The sequence below is a fragment of the Lineus longissimus genome, chromosome 5 (assembly GCF_910592395.1).
Source record: "Lineus longissimus chromosome 5, tnLinLong1.2, whole genome shotgun sequence".
In the NCBI taxonomy this organism is placed as follows: domain Eukaryota; kingdom Metazoa; phylum Nemertea; class Pilidiophora; order Heteronemertea; family Lineidae; genus Lineus; species Lineus longissimus.
In genome coordinates, this window is record NC_088312.1 from 15,549,099 (window position 1) to 15,573,601 (window position 24,503).

General features: G+C 39.8%; 1 protein-coding gene across 7 annotated transcripts in view; it reads left to right on the forward strand.

Moving 5' to 3' along the window:
* The window catches only part of LOC135488063 (protein kinase C-binding protein NELL1-like), a 137,236-nt gene that overhangs the window by 47,984 nt on the left and 64,749 nt on the right, over nt 1-24,503 (forward strand). For all 7 annotated transcript variants that reach the window (XM_064772454.1, XM_064772457.1, XM_064772456.1 and 4 more), the window contains exon 2: nt 20,053-20,181. In XM_064772454.1, the coding sequence (XP_064628524.1) occupies nt 20,053-20,181 (129 nt within the window). The remainder of the gene's footprint in view (nt 1-20,052; nt 20,182-24,503) is intronic.

Here is a 24,503-nt window from a genome sequence, read left to right on the forward strand (position 1 = left end):
AGTCTAGAAGTTGAAACTTGGTGTGAGGATGACTTATGACAACATGACTCGACACACAAAAAAGGTGTAAGTAGGTCAGATCATAAAATTCAATGTTGGACATATATGTAGAAACCTTCACTGTGCATCATTGATTGATATGATAAAGCTTAACACCTTCCCTGCCAGAAGACGCCGTGGGCCAGAGAATTGACCAATTTCACCGTTTTTCTGTATGAAAAATATATTTGGAATAAAGCTACATCCATGAAACTTGGAGTCTTTGTAGCTCTTGCTCTACTCTTCCTTATACAACAGTCTTTGAGTGGTACCCTGCAAAGCATTTGTTCATGCAGAGGGGGATGTTACAACCCCGACAGCGATATCTGGTCCTGGGCTGTGATGTTGAAGGAGTCGCCATTGTTCTGTTTCTAGGAAACAGCCTGGTTCGTTAGCCATCAGCTAATTGGCGAATCTTCAGCTAGAAACCGACTACAAGCGCCCGGGAACATTCGCGAACGGAAACAAAACGTAGTACAAGGCGCGAATTTCAAATTTTTGAAAATGACGTTTTGAAACGTCATTTGGCAGGGTGCTCCAAAAAGCAGATGACTTACAAAAACGTCATTTGGCAGGGAAGGTGTTAACATACTGCTTAAAGAATTTTGGCCTTGACCTAGTTTCCAAGGTCAGAAAAGTAAAACTCAAAAATTTTCACTGAAGATGGTACACTTCACTATTATTTGTCACAGATTCTTCCAATTTTTTATTAAGATACATACTGGGCATTTGTACAGGTTGACCCAATTGACCTAATTTTGACCTAGTTATCAAGTTTATAGAGGTCAAAATGTCATTGGTAGTGCCATATTTTGTCGTATCAAACAGTCTATTGAACCTCCATGTATCATTTCATCTACCACTAAATCATTTCCAGGTGAGCACAATGTCCCCAGGACATTTCATTCATTTTGGAAGTTTTACTTTTGACCCGAGTGCTCTGAAATTCATTCGGAGGACAATTCAGATGTTATGTTGGCGATGCCATGGTATGGTTGACTTCAAAATGTTGGATATTGCGCATGTATGTTTTTGCTGGGAAATTCTTCAATCGTTCTTCAATGCTCTTTACCATTGACCTATTTGTTAGTGCAGACCAGCATAATAAATGTGATAAAACCTTGTCAAGTTTTCCTGGCCGGAAGTATATTTTTCTTTTTCACTCATAATGTTTACTCATGTAATATTTGACTTGATTGGAATGTTTGCCCAAGCCGGTGAATTGTGATTTACGTTCTTTTGAAAGATGATGATGACTGGGAAGATATTAGTCAGGAGCTTGAAAATAAGAAGATATTTTGTTTTAAGTCTGGTGAAATACACCTTTTAAATTAACGCGTTCACTGCCGCCCCATTTTTTTGGGCGCAACTCCATTTGCCAGGTTTTGCGTTTTGCTCCATTGCCACACCACGAGTGTAGGCCGTAAGCCTAGAGCACACCTAGTGCATAATAAACACACTAAAAGAAACGTATATCCCGTAATGCTTTACAGTACAGAAGCGTATTCACCCTTGCCAGTCATTTGAAATACATTGAATAATGCATTGACTGCTCCGAATATACTCGTACCTCGGCATTGGAGCAGGAACCAGCTTTTGAGTATATTCGTAGCTCGGCAGCAAACGTGTTAACTGTCTCGATTGTTGATCATTTTGGTTGTGGATTGTTGACTCTCATTGGTCGAGTCATTTACTTATCAAACAGTTCAAAAGATGTGATGGTGAAATATATTCTGCTTGAATTGACAAGTGGCCAGTTTATCATGAAAGTTGTTATTGTGAAAGAGAGTTAGTAAAAGTGTGATCCAAAGTTGGCTACAGTGGACTACTTGACCCCAAATACACTCAATCTCAAATCATCAATTTGACACTTCACTTGAGGTTGGTTTAAAATGAACTCTACTCACTGAGTGGGTCATAACAGGTACTTGCAAATGTCCTTATTCATAAACGCTTCCCATTTTGAACTATTGGCCTACTTCTTGGCAAGCAAGGCTCCAAGATCACAACATTCAAAAAGCACGCCAGACAACTACTTCCCCTTAGGTCGAAATATGGAGAAGTACGAGTTTGTTGACAGTGATGTTATCAGGTGGCGCTGTGGTTATGATTCTGGAAGAATCTCAGGTAACAAGACGTCTCACATAGAAGGATCGAGAGAGGATCTAATTGGAGAAGCCAGTTTGATATGCTTGCTTGACGATGGGATGCCAAAGCAAATATCATTATATCTGTTTCTTTTAGGCATGTGGTCTTCTTCTCACAACAGAATATACTTAAAGTTGAACGAAAATTATCTTGATGACATTCACAATAAGGAACACAGGTTCCACCTCACCAAATCACGATTAAGTAATCATTGCCCGTTAATCCAGAAGGGCCGGTACAGCCGCCCTGTTATTTCAAGGGATGAGAGATTGTGTCCTCACTGCCTGTCATCCGATATCAAGGTTATCGATGATGAGATACATTTCTTCTGATCTTGTCCCTTGCTTCCCAACATTCGTGATGAATATTTAAGAATTTGATGTTTTACCTTTTAACACCTGAAAATATGGTGGCTCGCCTCACCAGCAAATTTGATTGCCTTGGTTTTCAAATGAGAAAAACTTTATAACCACAAAAACTTCAATAAATATCAATGATCTTTTATACTTTCACCAACTCTGTCTCACTCTTAAGTAATTCATGTATTATTTGACTGCTTTTATTACTTATTGCTCTCTTTTACCTCTTTTCTCTGTTTGCACCGCGCATACATGTACGTTTATTGTCTTTTCATCTTATGTAAAATGTAAATTTTCCACGGATTCAATAAACTTTTTTGTAATTTGTAATTTGCAATTAGTGTAATTTGTATAACACAACTCATGCTATCAAACACACACAGATTCCAACTGGCCTGACAAGTTCGCATTTGCAGCTGGAACCAGCCTCAACCCACTTTAACCGGCACGCGACTGCTATGCGCGGGTCTTGGATGAGTTCAGTCAAGGCAGTGGGGCTAGTTAATATGCATTTACACTGCGTTTTTGACTGACCTAATGAGCAAGCACCCTGTGATTGGGACTAATGACACAATCAGTATCATTACCAAGCATCACAATGTTGGTGATTGTCCAAGGAGCTAGTGTGATCAAGGAGATGCCTGTAGTCCAGGTGACACTCCCTATGGTGACCTTATTAAGTCAGACTGCCACCAGTCCATATTTAATAGTAATATTTAGTAGGCTAATATGCACACATGATTAAAGTTATTTGTAAGTCTCAACCGAAATGAGTATTGTACAGCGCTACAATGTGACACATTATTGAGGTATTCAGGGCTAAACTATTGCTCAAGTAGTGGTCAAAAGCCGATTTGCAAAGGAAATCCTTCAACCAAGTTTAAACAAGGGCTTACTTTAAGGTGTCTGCCTTTGCTACTGTTATACAAACATACACATGTACTGGGAAGATCAAGCTTGTCACCTCATGCTTCCCTTCTCATCTGAAGGATTGGATTAAATTGTAAAGACATTTTTGCATAGATTTGTGTCTTGTTTATATAAAGCTTATTGCTTATTAGCAGAAGAAAGGAAAATTGTTATTGGAGCCACTTGTTATTCAGGTGTCTGTGACTTTTAGGGGCTTTTGCAGATGTGATTAGTAAAATAAACATTAGCACTAATAGTGACCTAAGGCAGCACTTCTGGAGTCAGCAAGGAATTCACTGCAGGGTGACTAACAAGAGAACGTTTGCAGGTTAGGTCGTGCCTATATGCCAAGCAGGAAAGATATGCCTCCTCCTTCCAGTATGATCCTGGTTTGTTCCTGCCTATAATCTGCTTGTGATTTTGACTGTTAGGTTAGTGCTGGATGGATCTCAACCTTACTAATTCCTTTAAAATGAAAACATCCCCTCTCATATTGCACCATTCATATCGGTGTAGTCTGTGATTGCGATGCTAGTCAAACAGAACATCTGTTGAAAGTGCCCTGTTCCAGGCCATCTTCTTGACTAGAGTTAATCAATCCCAGATGACACTGTACTTGTGTTGAATAAGAGAGCAGTCAACAGTTTATGGTGACGAGACCTGGGACAGGCTTAACAGACAAAAAATCGATATCTAGTGTTGCTTGGCAGTCTGTGATGATCCCAGAGGACAGATCCATCTCCCATCATTGGCCCATTTCCATGTGAGCCAGACGCTAACATCGCAGGTCGCTGATCACATGATCCGACAGCTTATTTTGAACTCAAGTCACACGCTTTGTGGCTGTTGGACTGCTTAAAAATCTATCAACAGACAGCTCGACCAGCCGCGCCAAGAAATCTTGTTCCTTAGTGTTAATCTTACCGGATACAACAAAATACTTGATCAGAAAGGTTTTTATGTTATCATGGTTCTGACAGATCTGCTGATAACTCTTTTTATTTCCAACACTTTTACTCATGGCAGTCAGTGGGAAACATGTCACAATGTTTGCTGCCACTCAGTCAATCACTCAGTCACTCAGTCATTGACATTTTCCAATGTCTGATCAATAACTCAAGAATCACGAAATATTTTCTCTTCATATTTTAGTCATGTCTTCTGGATGTTGTTTCTTTCGAAATCTGACCTTATCCAATTCCCATTTTTGCCTTTGGGAGCTCTTCGTGAACACACAAAATTTTGCATAAGTCCCTTTATAGAGCTTGGTTTGCCAACAAATTTATATTGTAGGCTTGACTGGTGGTGATTTTCATCATTTTAATTTTTCTCACCGAGTGTTGCATCTAGAAAAACCCATTTATTTCACAATACCCAAATTATTTTTAAGCTCTTAATAAATTTTTTCCATTATTTTACTCCTATAAGTAAAATTTCACTTCTTTCCAGATTTTACCCTATCCCACTCGTTCTGGCCACCAGGGGTGCTTTGTCAACACAATGAAAGTCACTGGCACCGAATTTGGAAAACTTCTTTCAAGTGTATTTGTTTTGCTTCTTCTTGTCCGGTTGGTCAATTACAAACACCTTGACAATCCCTCTCTTCACATTTGCCGACGGCACCATAGGTGGTTGGTGCACTGTCTGTGCTTTTTGAGGTGTTGAAGAGTATGTTTTAAAAACTATAAAAAGAGAACAGTGATAAATTTTAAAATCCAAAATACCTGGATTTAGAAGGAACCACATTTCAAAGTGTAAATGCACTATGCGCAAACGAAGCCTCGTTCCTCTGCCGAGGTTTTGACCAACATTTCAGTTCCACCCAGCGGTTTTGGTGAGAGAATCAAATTCGCCAGTGAGGTATCAATTCCTTAAACATCAGGTGAATATGATGGTCTTCCAGTATTCCCATGATAAAAAACAGCATCAACTATCTCAGAGCCTGACTCATGCTAATAACCCCATGAAGGGTTTGAAATCAAAGAGATTGGACTTTAGCAAATTCTATTAGATAATGTTATCAAACTTATCTTATGTAGCCTTAATGTAAATGATCCTCTGTCAAGATATTCTGCCCAATAAAAATTTTTAAATATGTATTTTCTGCAGCCTTTGGCATAAGTCATATTTCTTTGATTAAAATCCGAGCAGACAGCAAAGAAACATGAAAATATTACCTAAAAGGCGAAAGGATATCAGAGAGTATTCATTATAAGGGTTGTTTTTCTGAAGGGAGTAGTTAATCAAAGATGGATGGCCGTGGGCAACTAGTTTCGGAATGTTGCGATGAAGAAAAGCCCAGATATTGCTCTGCGTTATTGAGATATTGGCTAGGAAACTGTCTGGTGCCTTAGCTTCTTGGTCACATTCTGAAGGCAGAAGAATAAATTGGCTGTAGCCTGATACGTACATGAAGATGATTGGGTGTAACCAGAACATGGTGGTTTCTGTTGAAAAAATCGGAGGCAATTTGTATTCTTATGGCGGTACTGTTAAAATGATTTCCATTGCCTTACCCCTGTGCAATGTTTTTGCCAACCAGTGTGACCCCCTCCCCACCTTCCTGCTCCCCCTCCTCATAGAGTTTCTTCCCATGTTTTGGTCCATGTCAATGTGGACCTTCCCATGATGGGGCGCATGGCGCCAGTGTTTGCCGTCTCTAGTGTTTGCGTTCTCTATGATTGGTACTCATTGGTTGAGTAGACCAACCAAGCTGATTGCAACGTCAGCAGTCTGGCCGATTAATTCTGGTCGTATCCATCAAGATGGAGGAATTACCATTTTCTATTACCAGTCGAAAAGCCTAATTTTTTTTAGCCCTGTGCCGTGATCATGTTCTGAGGAACCTGGCTTCCTAGCATTACCATTGTTAATTGCCACAGGTGCCACTGCATGTGTTTTAGGAATGTGTATGCTTGGTGTGTATGACAGAGATTTCTTTGGCCGCCTCCTCGTCATTTGTGAAACAGTCCTCGATGTTGTTGATCCACTAACAAAATCCTGTTGAATTAACCCCATCTTCATCCTTTCACCAGTTTGCTGGTTAGTTAGCCGCAAGCTACTTGAATATACTGTAGGGTACAAACTACCTTCTCACCAGCCACCTGGCATTAGAGTTAGAAGTTTGGAAGTAAAAAGTGTCTCATAAACCAAAGCTTGACTGGCCCTTTCATTAGGGGTGACTCTATAATGAACAAACTTTGGTGGTGGACTTGCAAGATGATTCTGGCCCGTAGCTAGTTCTTTGGACATGGAGGGGGAAAAACACGTTTTTGTCTCCATAGGTCTTCTATTAAGTGGCCAAAATCTGAATGAAAAACATTTTTTGGTGTCCTTCTTGACCAGAATTTTTTTGGCGAAGTATCTTTGGGAAAGAATATATAGCTGTACAATGTGGAAAAAAGCTTTTTAAATGAATATTCCCACTGCTCACAAAGGCCATCTCCTGATCATGGAAGAAACTATATTTATTTCTCAGCTTAAAGAGTTGTTCTCCAACATGCTTTCTATGGATCTGTAAATGGGTATTCTGAGTAAACCGATCTTATCAGCTTAAACTGTTTTAAAAACACATTCTTCATAAAGACACGCACAAAGTCAGCCATCTGGAGCTCAGTTGCTCATTCCTATCTGAAAGTTTCTTGTGGTCATTGGCGTCGGCAGGGTCCTATCACCCATGTAATAAATGCATGCAGCCACTCGGGACTCTCTAAAGTATTTGAAGCCTTACATTTCAGGTTGGTTGCATTCATGCATAAATATCAAATGAAATCAACTGAGGCTCATCAGATATGGATAAAGAGTTTTCACCTCAATTTCTGTGGGGCTAATTTGAGTTACCACGAAAATGGCAATGGGTGTTTTCAAACTAATTCATTTCATGGCTATTTAGACACTGGTCAGATTTACTGGACAACTGAACCATAACTTGACCAAGGTCCATTCTTGTTGTCATGGTTGAACCTTCCGCAGCCACAAAATTGTGAGTTTGTCCAGTCAGTTGCGGCAAATGTTGATAATACACCAATCCACTGAGGTGAAAAGTCATCTATCAGGGAGTTAAATGAAGCGGGCAAAGTCACAGCTAAGAAGGATTTAAGGGGAAGTGACTCCGCTAAATACACCATTGTTCACAATAATGGTTGCTTGCTGGCAAATATTGTTCTCTTTTATGAAGCTAACTGTGATAAATGATGCAGGGAATGAATATTAAAGGGGTATGCGATGATTTGAACATATTTATGTGGAGCATGGTATGGTACCGTTGTCCAGCCTACAATCTATGGGTCATGGGTCTAATCCCTAGCCTCTCTTCAAACCTTGTGAGGTCATCGATCCCTACTTCTCCAAGTGTTGTGGTATCACAGGCATTTTGAATGGAATCGAGTGTGCATTTAAACTTTAATGCGTATTGTCATAGTTGGTATTTTCAGTTAAAATGATTATAACTGTATTCCAGAACTCCGATTTAGAGTGGGCACCTCTGCAGCTAGTATGAAGATTTTCTGTTGTTGGCACACTGCCATATTATGCAACAAGTGTAGCACTTTCAAACCGAATTGAATTCGCATAGGCCATGTGTGGAACAGCCATTTTGAAATTGGTGTAACCAGATCATTTTTTTGACAGCACTTAAGGGAAAACGGTGTCAACTCAATTTCAGTTTAAATGCAGCAAAAGAGAAGTCTGCATCCTTGCCCTTCTCTGGCATCTGCCCATGGATCTAATCGATTGTGGTCTAGACAGGGATAATCCCTTGACTGATTAGACCATGCTGGACCCATCATCCCAGACTGAGGAAGCATATCATGCCAGATATTACAAGACATCCAGGAGATACTGCTTTGCCCTGAGCTGATGTAGCTGTCTTCTTTGAGTTCAGTGGAACATGAGAGTGATTTCACCTGATCGGGTGGCTTATCAGGGTAGAAGAAATAATTTACAAGCACCATACCAATTGCTGTGGTTTCTGAAGTGATTTGTTAATGAGTGTGTGAATGAAAAAAATGGTGAAATGCACTTTGCCACAGCACAATGTAATTAAATTTAAGAGTTTTTGCATAGTGTGTGTCCTAAAAAATAGTGTCCCGATTGAGAATTACTGAATTGCAGTATAAGTGGTGTTCATGACATTCTTCACTTTTTCTGATTCATACAATTGTGTTTTTTGGTGTCGACATCTGACAAAACTTGACATTATTTACTAAAATAAGCACAATCCAATTCTCAATATCAAAGGTTATTCAAGAGTTTTTTGTCAAGCAAGACTTACAGTCCAAATCACAATTGACATCCGTCCTACTTCACAGCAGTGACGCGCAATGTATGCTAAAGACGCAACAGTGACAGGCTTATCTCTCTGAGTTCCGCATATAATAATAATAATAAAAAATTTATATAGCGCCGCTTAAAAATAAATTGTCAGCGGCGCTTTACAGAGATAAAACCATTTTGTACATGCATAAAAAGGTGAGATAAAACAATTACCCAAAAGCTTCAATAAAAAGGTGAGTCCTTGAGTGATCTTTTAAAAAATTTAAAATAATCGATGGCCCGCATCGTTATTGGCAAAGCATTCCAGAGTCGTGGGGCACAGACCGCGAAGGCTCTATCCCCGGCCGTAACCTTTTGGGCCCGCTTCCACTCCAGAGTTGGAGCCGAGTTTGCCCTCGTCCTGAGACTTGGCCTCTGGAGTGGGAGCTGGAGATAGTTGGGGCCTGCGTCCTGCACGGCTCTGAAAGCAAAAGTTAAAATTTTAAACTTTATACGTTGTTGGACGGGCAGCCAGTGCAGATGGTGTAGCACTGGAGTGATGTGGTCATATTTTCTGCTGCCCGTCAACAACCATATATTACTCTTGACCGACATGACTTACGCATGCCCTACACTGGGTAGTAGGCAATGACGCACTAATGACGCGAATTTAGGGATGACTATTGTGATTTGGACTGTAGCTAAGTGTTTATAGGTACTCCTTCCTTTTTGCTCAGACTTGGAATCTGCATCACATATAGGTAATGCATTCTCTAACAGGTAACGACATAGAGGTGTTACCTAGCTCTCATACAGTAAGAAGGAAGCGATATCTACCCAAGTGTGCATGAACATCTACGTCTCAAGAAAGACTGGTCGTCTACAGTACCCAAGTAGGAGGCAAAAAGGGTTCAAACATGACAATGCGTAATTCGGTCATTGAATATTCAATATTTAAAGCCTTATTTCTGCAATGCATATATTACATGTTTATAGATAATGAAAAATAATCAAGGCTAACTTGCTATTTATTGGCATATTGAGAGTTGTAACCACTAAGAAAAAGATAGTCTGCTTGAGGAGAATGTCATACCCTCTGATTGTGCGCAAAACCCTTTGCAAGGGGCTTGGGTTTTGGTCTACCCAATCAGTCTTGATTGGACAAGCAAGGACCACCAGCTCGGTCTTAATTCCTGAAACCGATGGGTCTATTATCTCCAATGTTATATGTAAACAAGAGGCGGTACTCCAAAGCCAACCTTTCTGTGTACTTTGTGGCTGAGAATCTACGTTGGAATGCAAGGCAGCAGTTCTCCATGGCGGGCCGCAGATACTTGTGGTGGAGCTGGCATTCCCACTCAATAACACTTCAGCTGCGGAAGTCCGCCATTTATGTGATCTTTGGTATTCTGGAAGGAACCCAAGCTGTCTGATTGTCATCGCTGATAGTTCCCACAACTTTTTATTAAGTTATCAGGTCATTACTCAGAAAACATTGTCTTTTCTCAATCACATGACTTTCTATGACTCTCTATGAATTAAATGGTTGGAATTGACCTTTGATTAAATGCTTCCCCCTGCAGATTGAAGGGCAACTACAGTGTTGTGTACAGGCTGACACTACTTTGAACTTAAACTGATAGGCCTGAAATTCCTAAAGGCTTCAACCACAGTAAAATATGTTTTGTGTAATTTTGGAATATGATATCATCAAAATTGACTATGTACGAAATCTTCTCTTCTGAATTGTTCAATGTATGTCTCCTAGCAAAATCAATGATAGCTCAGCTGACAAAGTCAGTGGCCATGCATGTACTGGGTTGTGACTGTCGAAGGAACCATCACAACTAGTAAGATTTACCCTCTGTTGCAACCTTCAACTTGTAATTGCACTCATTATATGAAGTTATTTGTACAATCAGATGGACCAAGCAAAGCTCCTCTTCATTTTGGCACGCGGCCATCTTTACCATTTTTAACTCAGTTTTGTGATGGAATATTTAAATAAAACTGGAAAGAAACTGAGCAACTCTACATTCAGCTGAGCACCAGGCCCATGGGCCTCTTGTTTAAGAAGCTCATTCAGGGGGTGTAATTTAGTGGCAATTAGAATTAATACTTCTGTGAAAAACAACAGATTTATCAATATCTATTGCGTTCTCCCCGACATTTCAGCCTGACTATTGACAACAGGTCAAGTTCCACTGAATATTATTAATCAATATCAGGGGTCGGTGGGCAAGGCCCCATTATAAATTGGTGCTAAAGATGTGCATTTATCATGTGTATTTCTGCCTCATAAACAACGTTGTGTGCCAACAGAGAATGCCTCTCCCCTACTCGCAGAGGACGGAGGATATCCTGCCTGCACTAAAGCAGTTGACTCGGTGCATACTGTCCTCTATTACTCCTGGAATGTTTTACTTAAATGTTATGAGCAACTGTCTGACATTTTTGTGTTGGCAAAGGCAAACATTGAGAGGACATCAAGATATTTTTAATGGGTCATTTCAATTGGATGATAGTAACTTTGTTTTTTCTTTTTTATGGGAAGGAATGAGTTCTATGCCGTGTATAATTTCATGAGGTTAATTATATAAAATGTGTGGCACGAGGTCTTATCATTGGTGGGTGGCATTCAGGTTTTCTTCGCAATGTTTTTGAGACGTAGACCATCAAATCGGACCGAACGCTCACCTTGTTCATGGGGTATTTGCTGATAGTCATCTCGATAAGTAGTTATTTATTACTCACATGGTTTCGAATTAAGATAGAGTAAGCCACTTATCTATTTACCATCAAATAGCCATCCTCAATGTTTATTAAGGTTTTTTTTAATAATCTATATTATATTGCCTTATTTCAAAAGGAGTAGCTCAGTCCCCCTAGAACTGGCATGAAATATTAATTTCATGACTAACCTGAAGCAAATTAGACTCATAGACCTATCCATATGCACCTCGTTTTGTTGTTTATAAAATGGGGTGCATGTACTGTATGATGTTTAGCCTCCGAAATAGGATGATTTGACAGGAATGTTGCCGACCTTTGCTTTGATAAGAAGTGGCTTAAATTGCTCTTTGTTTGTGCAGCTTCTTTGTCAAGGTAGTTGGTGATACTTATGTTCTGTAAACAAAGTGAGCGATTGTTTCAATTGCAAAATTTACAGATTGTCTACCAGAATATGTTCTGAAATACACACTGGGTTACCATTGTCATTGACCCATTCATGAACTCTTTGATGCCACAACGTGATTTTTGTGGCGATTGCACATGACACGAAAAAAACTGAAAAAGGCAATTTGGAACCAAAATATTTTGCTCAAAACTACTTTCGTTATTGATATAATGGTAGCAATTTGTTTCTTCTTTCATATAGGCTACTGCCAAGGAATCCAGGTTCTATAAAGTATCCAAAAGTTAAAAAAACGAATATTAGCCGCTTTGTCTAAAACAGAAATAATTGGCAGAAAGACGTATTTCCATGACACAGTTAGAAATTTTTTAATTCCTCAAGTTTATCTAAGTTTTTGAATGACAGATGTAAAAAGCAAAGCCTGAACAAGCATAAGTGGCTCTGTTTTCTTGTCTGTGATTGTTTGTAAAGATTTTAATTGTTTGGACAAATCATCCTGGCATATTTTCTTGTTTGCTCAGACGCACACCAACTGCCATCTTTCATGTGAAACGCAGCCACCTACCCCAATGGAAAATGCTGATTGAATGATTAGTATTCAGAGATGATGTCAGATAGTGCCTTGATTATTTTCAAAGTTACTGTCGGCCAGTGACCGAGTATATCCGGTCTACGTCACAGGAGACAAAAAGGCCAACCGAGTACACTCGTTCAGTGGCACCAAATGAAATACCAGAATAGATTGCTTCTGGATTCAGAGGCTACAAGCTGCTGTGTCAAAGGGTTTTTCGTTCATCCAATCATCATATTCGAGGAGATTGTGCATAGTTCTTCGTGGTCTGAATTGTGACGATCTAACAATGCCATGAATACATTGCTAATTTCCTGGATTGTATCTGCCTAATAAATATGGTATAACTTCATTATTCGTTCTCAGAACATTACCTATATTTGTCCAAATTGGATACTGAAGTATAGCTTTCCATTTCCCATGAGCTGTGTGGGTGAGATTCATATCACTGAAGGGGATTGGTCATTCTTGGGTCACCAAAATGCTGCTGAAAATCACCAGTAGGCTTCAGGATAACCAGCCTAAATTCAGCAGGAAATTTAGAGCTTGTGCTGTTTTATCATTGAAGGGAAAGTAACAAGATATTGGTGAGACACTCTCAATATTACAACCATAATTGCATATTCCTCTGCTTTTGTGTGGCCTACTAAGCCACCAATTATCTTCTAAAGTTCCAATGATGGTTCAAATTACATTAGCTTGATTCATAATTCAATTTGAGAGATCACATTAATATAGCCTCTTGAAGAGTTTCCTGTGAAATGGACAGATTTCTCACCACCACTTATCGTGTGAGGTTGGCGAGTAAGTTTGTGATGAATGACTAGAGTCTGATTCATTTCCCGATGAGAACAACTACCTAAATAAGGCTGCTGCTCCTCAAAGAGAACATAATGGCTTGACAATCTTGACTTGTATCTCTGAGGAGTAACTATTCTCATCTCAAGGTGTCATCCCTGACACTTCTTATCCTGCCAATTTGTGAGTCAAGGTATTCCTGTCCACTGTTATGTAACACTGCTCATCTCTAAATCAGAGCGGATGTTGGTCCTGATCTAATCCATGAATCACGCTCTCTCACATTAATTGGCAAGCATGAATCTGAGCCGCTGATGGCCATTTGAACAAGTGTGGAACCTGCACCAACAATGACCCCTGGGTCACCGCTGTGGTAACTGCTCAGGCATCCATTCAAACTGGCTAATTTCCCCTCCAGGTCCCCGAAGCTCTCCCTTGATGGTACTTCTGCTTGCTTCAACCATCAATAAACACATCCTTTGCCATTCACGATTCCGGAGGTTGGCGTTTTTATGGAGGAAGGTTTGCATAAAAGGTAGCAGTTTGTCAAAGGTAAATCAAAATGTTGTCAAATGATGTATGACAAGAGGTAATGAAGTGAACTTAAGTTCTGATTTCTATTGGGAGGGAGCAGGGCTAATTTGTTTCATCATGTTTGCTACCTGGATAAGAATCACACAACCATTTAATAGTTGCGGTTCCACTACAGGAAAGTGCGGACTACATCCGAATTAGTTGTGATTCCATTACAGCTAGTCCGGACTAAACAAGTCCGGCTCTCACTAAGAGCGGTCTTATTAAGTGCGGATAGGACAAGCGGATTTAAGCCGAACTTAGAATAGACCCGGATCTAAAGCAGAAATTACCTGTAATGGAACCGCATTAGTCCGGATTAAGATCAAGTTACTAAGTACGGCTACAGGTGGCGTGTCAATGTGAACGTATTGCGCATGAGCGGAAGTGTTGGTTCTGTCAAAACAACACGCGGTATTTCTGTCAACAGGTCAACTCTGATTCGTTCTCATTTCTCATTTCATTATTCAATTCTTAATTTAAGTAAATTCTAGTGCTTTATCCTAACTATGGCTCGCTGTCCATGTTTCCATACCTCCAGTTTTGAAGAGTTTAGCCTAACGCACATAGAGTGGCGCCGCCTGTAGCCGTACCTGTTAACTTACCAATCCTGTAGTCGAACTGCACCACATTCGTTAGTCCGGACTAAGCTAAGTTCGGACCTGATGCGGATGCGATAGAAACGGATCTGAACCCTGTAGTGGAACCAAGACTAATATTGCTGAGAGCACTTTTAGCTAAAGTATCCAGATGTTGATTAATCTTTGCCAATCAATGTCTGTGTCACCTCTGAACAGTCATAGAAATGTCTTTCAATTCTATGTTGGGGAATTAGTGTACTTTATGCAGAATAACCCTTGGCAAGAAACATCTTACATTCTGTGTTGTACCAAAGATTTATAAAGACAGTCTTTGGTAACACTTGAGTACTATTTATTTTTCTCATCAGTTACTTTCCAACGTAACTTGCTAAAATTCAAATCTAACCATTTTTACAATATCCTGGGTATCTATTAAGCAGGGTGTGCACAAAACAAACACAGATCCTGTACATCTTAGTAAAGGGGATGCTGTAGTCCAAAATTGTCGACATATGATTATATATTTGGCTTGAGGGAGAAATCCTAACATGAAAGAATTCAGTATTTTTGCTAAATGGACAGGTCGGCAAGGGTGTTTGCCAACCTGTCCCTGAGAATATATGGACACCGAAATGAGATGGGGTCCTGAGGTTGGATGGCATGAGGAAAAACCGGGTGAGAGGTTAAAGTCTTACAATTGTTTCATGTCTAAACCTGCCCCCTTCCCGTGTGAAGTTAGTGGTCACACGTTTTGGGAAAATAAATGTCGATAATTATATGAATATCACTTTACCAATTATGAAGTTTCGACTGCCATGAAACCCGTGTGATTTTCCACGTGTGGAGTAGATTCAGACATTCTTCATGAAATGAAAGGTTAGATTCAGTTGCCACACCAAGCTTCATTTGGAGGCCATTTCGGGAGACTTATAGTTATTCTTGTGCTGCCTTTGTGATTGCTATTGTGTAGGATGAGCGATGATCATGTCATATAGCCATTTTTACCCGTCCTTCTAGCTTCCTTCTTCAATCCAAATCATGCAAGGTGTGATGCAGCACCTGATTTAGAGATATCAGAAATTGTGAGCCTGTCCTCAGTAATCCCAAGTTAGAACGTGGTGTCACTGGTGCCACATTTGTCTCATACAAAGGGGTCCTAGAGCGAGGCTGTGGTAGAGTTGCTTAGTGGTGATATGATCCATCGTCATTCCCCTGTTGCTCCACTTGGCGTGATCGTTTGTTTAATGTGTACACGAACAGAAATAAAGAGTTTTGAGCTCCTGAAAAATCTTTTAGGTTTTTTCAGCCAGCATGAATATGCACCCTTAGAAATATTGCAGAGAATTAATTGGCCAATCCCTAAAGGTTTTTCAGTTTTTGAAATAAATCTCAAAGGGTTTTTCAGTTCTCTTTAAAACCTCTACAGAGTGGTAGTTGTGTTGGCTGAAAAACTTTAGTATTCTTGACAAACTATGCTCTGCAATCACAACCCTTCCCCTCCCCTGCCTTTGATACATTCTCAGAAATTACTGCAGGTCAGGTGAGATTGGATTTTTGGATTTTGAGAAAGTCAGGTGATCTGATAATCAAGCTCTCTTGACAAAAACAGTTTCACTGGTGTTGAAGAATTCTTGTCACATCTGAGTTACCTGATTACCGATCACTACAATTAGCAATCAAAGGATCATCATTAATGGCTCTAATTCAAGCCTTCAGAATCATATGAGCTGGATTAGCAGTATTCATTATGTTTAATGGTAGCGTAATTAACTATAGTTCCTTCAAACCAGTGTGGTATAGTTTGAGTTCATTAATACTGTATGAAGCACATTAAATGCACCCAAAGACCTTTTAGGTATTTAATTGGTTTGACGGGGTGGATGGGGATGGTGAGAATTCCTCAGGGAGGTATACAGGTGAGAGTCAGGTGTAACATGGAATGAAGCCCTTCTCTGTTGAGTCTAGGAAAGCAATTAAGGTTTACATCATTCACACATTCATTCATCTATTTACTCACAAAACTAATGGATGAACTGCACTACATCACATGTGTGTATTTAAAAACATAATGTAAAACCATCTTTTGGCTGCCATTATTGTTTGTGAAAATATTATAGTGTCCTGCAATAAGGTTATTGAACCAACGATTCTTCTGTCAGAGACAAAAGGAATTCTAGCCAGATTTATACTATTCCTCAAGTCAGTTTCCTCACAAATGCCGCCTCTTCACAAAGTATCATTACATTCACATCTATAAACAACCCATAAGCAATAAATCAAACTTCAACTGCATAAAAGTCATGATTTGATATACATGCACTTAGTAACTTATTGTGTTGGTAATCCATTAACGTTTGGTTTGGTCCAGCTTCCTCTGCATGCAGTTAGGAGATAACATATTCCTTATTTATCCTTGTTTACTTTCCTTCTTAAAAGTAAACAATTGTTTCATTGATCTCTCCCGCCTCCCTGAATACTTACCGCATGATTATTGATTCTTTTCTTCTTAAGTGTTTCATGTAACTCTCTCAAACTCTGTAATCCGCTAAATGTTTGCAAAAAATATCAACAAATAACATTTTCACGATTGTTATACTGGCGCATTGGTATTTTCATCGGTCATCTATATGGTGGAAAAGGTCCATAAAAATATTTTTCAGCCGGTGATAAAATTTTTCAAAAATATGATGTAAACGGTTAAAGCGAAACTGGTTGAGAAGTAGGAAGGGTGCAGCCTCACAGTTTACCACTCACTGATTGTTCAATAATCAAGTCAAGTACTTGTCGATAGTAATCTTGTCGACTGTTAGATTTTCGTTCCGGTATTGACTGAAGTAAGAAGAGATGTACCAAATGGATGATTAGCAGGTGTTGAGGCTTCTGGAACTGCTACACACACAATCTGGCCATGAAGGCAGGTACATTTAAAAGCCAGCAACGATGAGATGAACGTGTGCTCTTGTGATTTACCACACGCACTTCCTCAGTCAACCATAGGATTACAACCTGTTGAAATTGTGTGGTCTATCTTGTCTCTGTAGTAAATAGATGCTGCTCCATTATACCTCTTGTAAACAGCGGGATGGAACCGACAAAATAAAAATAACGAAATATTTCATGGGGAAAAGAACAAGAGTACATTCCTTTGCAGCTTAACACTTTCAGCGCCAGCGAATTATTTAACAGGTTTAAAGAGTCCTACAAGGGCTCAGGTTTCAACCAAACCCCCTTTCCCAGGACTTCCCATAGAAAATCGGTCAGAGATATAGTTCGTTTATAAATATTTTTCATTAGTTTCTCAAAGATCAGAGCTTACTGAATCAATAGAGAAAACATGATTCTCAATCCTAGATATATATTTTATTTTTGCTGTTGAATAGTTGGAAAAAATGATGAAAATACCCACTTTCTGACACCCCAACCCACAAAATAGTTCCTGGAAACATTTAAAATAATTACATGTAGTATAAATAATAAGTTGACGTATAACGTCGGCTGGCTCTGAACATGAAAAGTTGTCAGACGTTGATCTACAAATGTATGTTACTTGGCACTGAACGTGTTAAGCTACGGGATTCTTCTTCTAACTGCTGTTTTGAAATGAACGATACACCAAAGAACAGGTGGAGTATGGTGAAAAAAGTTGTTGCCCTTGGTTGGATGATAAAGAGATTTGTTTTGAAGACAACACTGATCCTCATTTTCTATGAACACTGCTGATTTTTGAGCTTTCAAAACACCTTTGAATGTATTTGCTGCCAACATATACATGCATGCACCCAGTAAAGGTCTTTTGGTAAAATGATGACCCCTAATAATTTTTTAGATTCTGAAAAACCAAAGGAGTTTTATTTTGCTGAAAAATGTCTACCAGGTGTTTATTTGTGTTGGGCGGAAAACCGTTACAGATTTTTAAAGTTTTTTTTCAAAAGCTGAAAACAGAAAAACCAAAAACCATTAGTTTATACATTTGTCTCATTTCACTCAAAGTGTCAATAGAAGTATATCTATCAAATACAGCCCCTACATGTATATATACATGTAGGGGCTGTATTTGATAGATTTTGATAGATTGTTCTGTAAAAATTCCTTTCTGGTTCCCATGACTTTTAATGGAAAGGCCTCAGGTCGGCAGGTTAAAAAGTGGGCGAAAAAAAGTATGATACTTGCTTTTCACTGTTTCAGATACAAAGTCGAGCGACACCACACTTCTAAAGGCATAACTTTAAGTGCGAGTAGGATTTGGAAATGCCCAGGACCTCTCTAACAACATTTTGCACATACCATTTGGAAAATATTGATGTCTGCTGAAAATCAGCCTTATTTGTGCTCGATCCCATCGCTGCCAGTGGCTGTGGTTTGACTGACTGTTAGTTATCATTTTCTTTATTGATACCATCGTCACAAGGGAAATTACCTGCATGGTTGATGGTCCGAGTACAATCTATGGGAGATACGCCATGGATTGGTTTTTAGTGCATTAATCTTCTGTATGAAGTCCTGTAGGTAATTACTGTGCCAATGAAGTGCTGGTAGCCTTACACAAAATAATGATGACGATGATGATGAGAATTCTATGACGCTAAATCCCATCCGGTTTCATCGCATCACATTGTTGTGACTCGAATGTGTCAGGTCATGGGTTCAAATCATACTCTGGCTGTCCGCCACAGGTTGCTGAGATTACTTCCTATGAAAGAACTCTCCAAGGGCCCAGGGCTCTACAGACTGAGACTAGGGCCCTAGGCTCTCCAGACTGACACCAAGGGCCCAAGGCTCTCCAGACTGACACCAAGGGGCCAAGGATCTCCAGACTGACAACAAGGGCCCAGGGATCTCCAGACTGAATCCAAGGGCCTAGGTATCTCCAGACCGACACCAAGGGCCAAGGGATCACCAGACCAGACACCAAATGAGTATAGGAAATTGTCCTCTGTTTTGATTGTAGCCAACCTGTGGGCAAGAGCCAGAGCAGGGTTTGAACCCATGACCTGACACATGTGAGTCAGACCAGATCATCTCTAATTGAACCTGTTGCACATGCCGTGATGTGCAGTATGTCAGTGTAAGTTGTAAATCAAGAATAAGGCTTATAATATCAATATTATTGATATCATAATATTGAAATATTTCCGTGATTAGCAAGGAGTTCAAGTTCCGGTCATTCTAAATGAATCTGTATAATGGGATACGATCTTTGATTTTCAATCAAGGTATTTACCAGCCGATATCTGTGGCCAGGGATGGGTGTATTGATCATTGATTGCTATTGATTATCATTGCATTAATTAAGCAGCCACCAGATGCGATAGATTCATGTTCTAGATCAGTTCCCAAAAGAGTACCAAAAATGTGTTTATGGATGTCACAGAAGTCGAACTTGAGTAAATTGGCAGTTTGATTGTAAACAAGTTCAGATTGACTTCCACACTTTTTCTTCAGGATATATGAACCTTTCTGTCACAAAACCTTGTCGACAAAAGTTTGTTCTGGTGAGCACAATGGTGCTCGGCCGTTTCATTTTCAGAATAAGGCCTTAAACGTTGCAGTTGAGCGGAAGATCAGGATACTCTTGTTTTTCAGATGTTGTCATTGCTCACTTAGGAGTTCAAATGCTCCATTTGCTATTCGTAACACATATGATACTAGTTTATGTCTTATGTCTTCCCCTCTCCTGTCTTTCAGTGTACAGTCTACCTAAGATTGGCCGCAAATATGTGATAGATCTGATCGAGAGCCTCCCTGCCATCAACACAACCATCATGCAACCCGTTCCAGGCTTCCATATTCAATCAAAGGCATATTACCTTCGAAGTAAGTCAAACAGTAGTCATCAATGTCAGATTGGGTTGACATAACTTTTCACAGCTATCCCTGAAGTACCAGTGTGACTTGAAAAGTGTCACATCTTGAAAAGTCAAGGTTTATGACAGAAGGGGTGAGGCCTTGATGCTCAAAACTCTATGGTCATTTACTTGGCATTAACTTCAATTAAGTATTATCTCCTTTAGTTCAGCCCAGTTAAAGGCAAATTTAACACCAATGCGAGTTAAAATTTACACAAATTTGCCGACTGAATAGTTTTGAACTACAGTCCTAATCACAATTGTCATCCCTCAAGTTGCGTCATTTGCGGTGCGTCATTGATGCACTACTGAGCGCGTAGGTTGTGCGTAAGTTGTGCTTAATTTACTCGCAACATAAAGTGATATCTGACACACCACTCTGCGTGCAACTTGCACATATGTTGTGCATCACTAACGTGAAGCAGGACGGATGTCAATTGTGATTGGGACTGTACATGACCCTGTTTGGTGGAGAACTCATACATTAAGTGAGCAGATTAAAAATCTGACTACAGTATCAAGTTTGTGGTGAATGAACGTTGCTGTTACGGAATACGCTATATACATCCATCTGTACAATTTTGTTCTTTGATTTCTCAATGAGTAAAGATCTTCTTGAATGGTTGTTGGATCATACCTGGTGGAATCCCCTACAGGTGAAGTGCACTGTGTACCTGTGTGGTCAAACTCCCACTCCCTTGTACAAGTTTTTCCGGTGAAATTCCAACTAGACATCTCTTCTTCCAGTAACGATTTGTTACGAGTTGTATACCGGAAGCTAGAAATTACATTAGTGCGTTGATGGCTCAATACTAGCTCAGAAACTTAACAGGTTTAGTGAAGATAAATTTAAATTGATTCCACGGTCCTCGTCACCGTCTCAGCACTCGCTAATTCTCTATGGCCTGAAAGCTCTCGACCGCAGAACTCATTTATATTATCCTTCATTATAATTTGTCTCAGCGTACATCCCCTCCTTGGGGAGTGAGATTCCTAGTGGCTTAAATGGTCCAAATCCGAAATAAAGTGTTATTGATATTATAATTTGGCCAGGTTGTTTGAAATATAAGTTAAAATTCGAAGCGGACTGTTATGTTTATACCTACAGTCCAAATCACAATTAACCTCCCTTCTGCTTCGCGTCAGTTTCGCAGAGGTTGCGTGAATGTTATGCAAGATGTACGTGCATCTTACTTACATCAGTGGCACACCACTGACACACCTTTGAGGCAATTTTAGGGATGTCACTTGTGATTTTGAATGTAATTTAAGATTTCCTATCATCTTAGTCCAATAAAACAAAAATTAGAGGGGTGTGTCTTCCTTGCAATTGTCCCCTCTTATACCAAATCCCAATTGTGATATTTTTGAGGCAATACGAGAGTCCTGTAAAATACTGCTCTCCTCTCACTAAGCTATAGATACCATCAAATATCTCCACTATGCACCATATATCAATCACCATTTTAGTATATTACATTACGATGTCAAGAAAGTACTTTCAGATAGTGATAAATGTGTGACAGGTTGCTTCACCAAGTTCATTGCTGATTATTTGATTCGATATGAAAAAAGCTAATTTCTGTTGAGCATATTTTGTCTGTGTAGTCTTACTGCTTCACATTAGGAATGCTCTGACCCATTGAAGAGACGGGAAAGAATTCTCTTGAATAAAAGTTTGACATGAGGACACGCAGGTAACCTAGAATTGTTGATCGATTGCCGTGTTTTACCAGCTCCGTTTAGTTATCACTGATGTTAACTTCAGCTCTTGTAAAAGAAGTGCGCCCACTTTATGTATTACTCAAATAAACGACTAGACTAGCACATGTCAGCCTTCATCGAACTATTTCATTTTCAGTCCATGGTGTAGGCCAACTAGGGATGTATCACACTGAAATCATGTGGGGTTTCCAGTCAGTGCTACTCCAGCCTATTTCTACCAGGACTTTTCCATTTTGCCACACCACTGTGTTCATTACTGGGCCCAGACAGTAAACCCATCTTCCTGCTACAAAAACAATCATGTTTGATTTTGGTGGAAAAAAAAGTTCGTACCTCCGCAACATCTATTATCAATCAGGGAAATCTACCAAAAGGAGCAGAAAAAAGGGAAAATTTGGTTTCATAGTGCTACAGTACTGCCAAATTTAATGCATTGCCATGTGCGCCCAAAGATATGACCTGATATCCGCCAGCTTTTTTCTATGGATGAAGGCTGATTCCTTGTCTCTGGGATAAAACCAGCGAGGGCAGCAAATAATGGTTGCTGTCCTTGTCAGTAGGACTTAGCATCATGCACCAACATGACGAAAATCCTGACACCAGGGGAATGTTCTGCGGACGGCCAGTGTTGTCCAACTCACAGCATACAAACGACCAGGGCTATACCTCCCGGAAGTATGTGGTCCATTGATCATAAAATTATTCTTTTGTTATGGACGGTATTTCAATGTGAACCGGCCATTTTTGAAATGGGCTATATCAAGTCAGCATTAAAATGTGCACTTGTCCACCTTTTGCAACAAAGAATTGAGTCCTTGGAACTTTCTTCCCGTTGGTGTTGCAGGGTGTTCTTATGTGGTGCTTGTGCTTGAGGTCCCTAGAAATCTAATTGTCAACCGGTAAATATTGCATTTGAATTTGAATTTTCAATTGTTTTGATGAACCATGGAGCAGTTCTTCACAAAGAGGATGAGGCTATTGGATCCGGGTTCTCTTCACGTTATTTACAATGATTGACACAGTTATGAATTTCTCAGTAAGTCTTTTCAGATGTTGCTGGCAGACTGCACCTCCAGGCAGGAATCAAACTGTACTTAATTGATCACCTGTCTGGTATCATTGCAAGTCTGTTCATCATTAGATATTATATCAGCCATCCCATCCAGAAATAATGCTCAGCAAACTTCTTTTTTGAGTGGCTTTATTTCTTTGAAACCATCAAACAAGAAATGTACCTCTGGAAAGTATAGGGCATTTTGTTGTGTCAGTAGATCAAACACTTGTCACATGATCAATCCTTCACAACAGATGCCAGTGGCAATTCACCTCTGAAACTGTTTTGCCAAGAGTAGAGATCAACTGCCTCTTTGATCAGGTGTTTCCGATTAGAGAGAGATAACCCTGTCGCTGCGAATGACGTACATGGCACGTCATGTACATGACCCCATGATGTTCGGGTGACGTGCATAGTGCGTAATGTCTCTCTCAAAGTACACTTCACCATCACTTGGTGGCACCCTCTCTAAACGTTCCGAACACACTGGGGGAACATTAGTGTAGATGGCGACACCTTTGAACAGTTCTGACCGTTGAGATAAAGAGGGCTGTCCTGTTCAGTATTGGTAATCACACTGTCTGCATAAGATGGCGCCAGCTGGACAATGTGGCAGCAGCGAAAAGGTTAAACGTCTTTGGTCACCAGCACAAAATATACTGTGTGGAGCTGTAAAAAGCATCATGATGTTGATATATAATCCGTCTATCTCAGAATGCAACTGACAATTCATAATGTATATTATGGTGTGTCCACACTGGATGCGAATTGAAACCGAATTCCGTAGAGCGCTCTCCGGAATACGAATTGGTTAATCCAGTTTCAGAACGGTCGCGTCACACTGGCCCGAATACGCATTCAAATCGGTTTAAAACGCGCCACACTCAATGCGTACTAACGACGCGCCATCTATAAATACATCAGTTAACTAGTTCGGAGCACTAGTTCCCGCGGTCAAAGGTCACTTTCCATGCGCCGGGCACATGCCCTGTGCGATCGAAATTCTTAATTCGTATCAAGCGCATCACACTTGAAATCTCAATACGGTTTCGTTGATTCGGATTAGCTGATTCGCATTCAATTCGGTTTAAGAACCGTGTTGGTTAAAGCGGATTGAGATCGGTATGAACCGAATTGAGTGTGACGCCCCAATACGTATCAACGTTTTAATTCGAATTCAATTCGTGTTAAAACCCCAGTGTGACCACGGCATTAGGTTTAAAGGCCTACGCCATTCGTTAAAAAGTTTTGAATTTGTAATTGAGTTAAAAAATTTCCAGTTGCGGAAATATGTACTAAATATAAATTTCAACATTGCCGTTGTGTAGACAGATATACAAATACTATGAATATCAAGTTAAAACAGATTCATATTCACAATAACTGCACTACGGCATTGTGTATAGTTGATTTCTATTTAACTGCACCACATGTAATATCGAACGGCGTTCCCCTTTAAAGAAGCTGTCATTGCACACAAGCTATAAGAATTGGAGACAAGACCACTAATG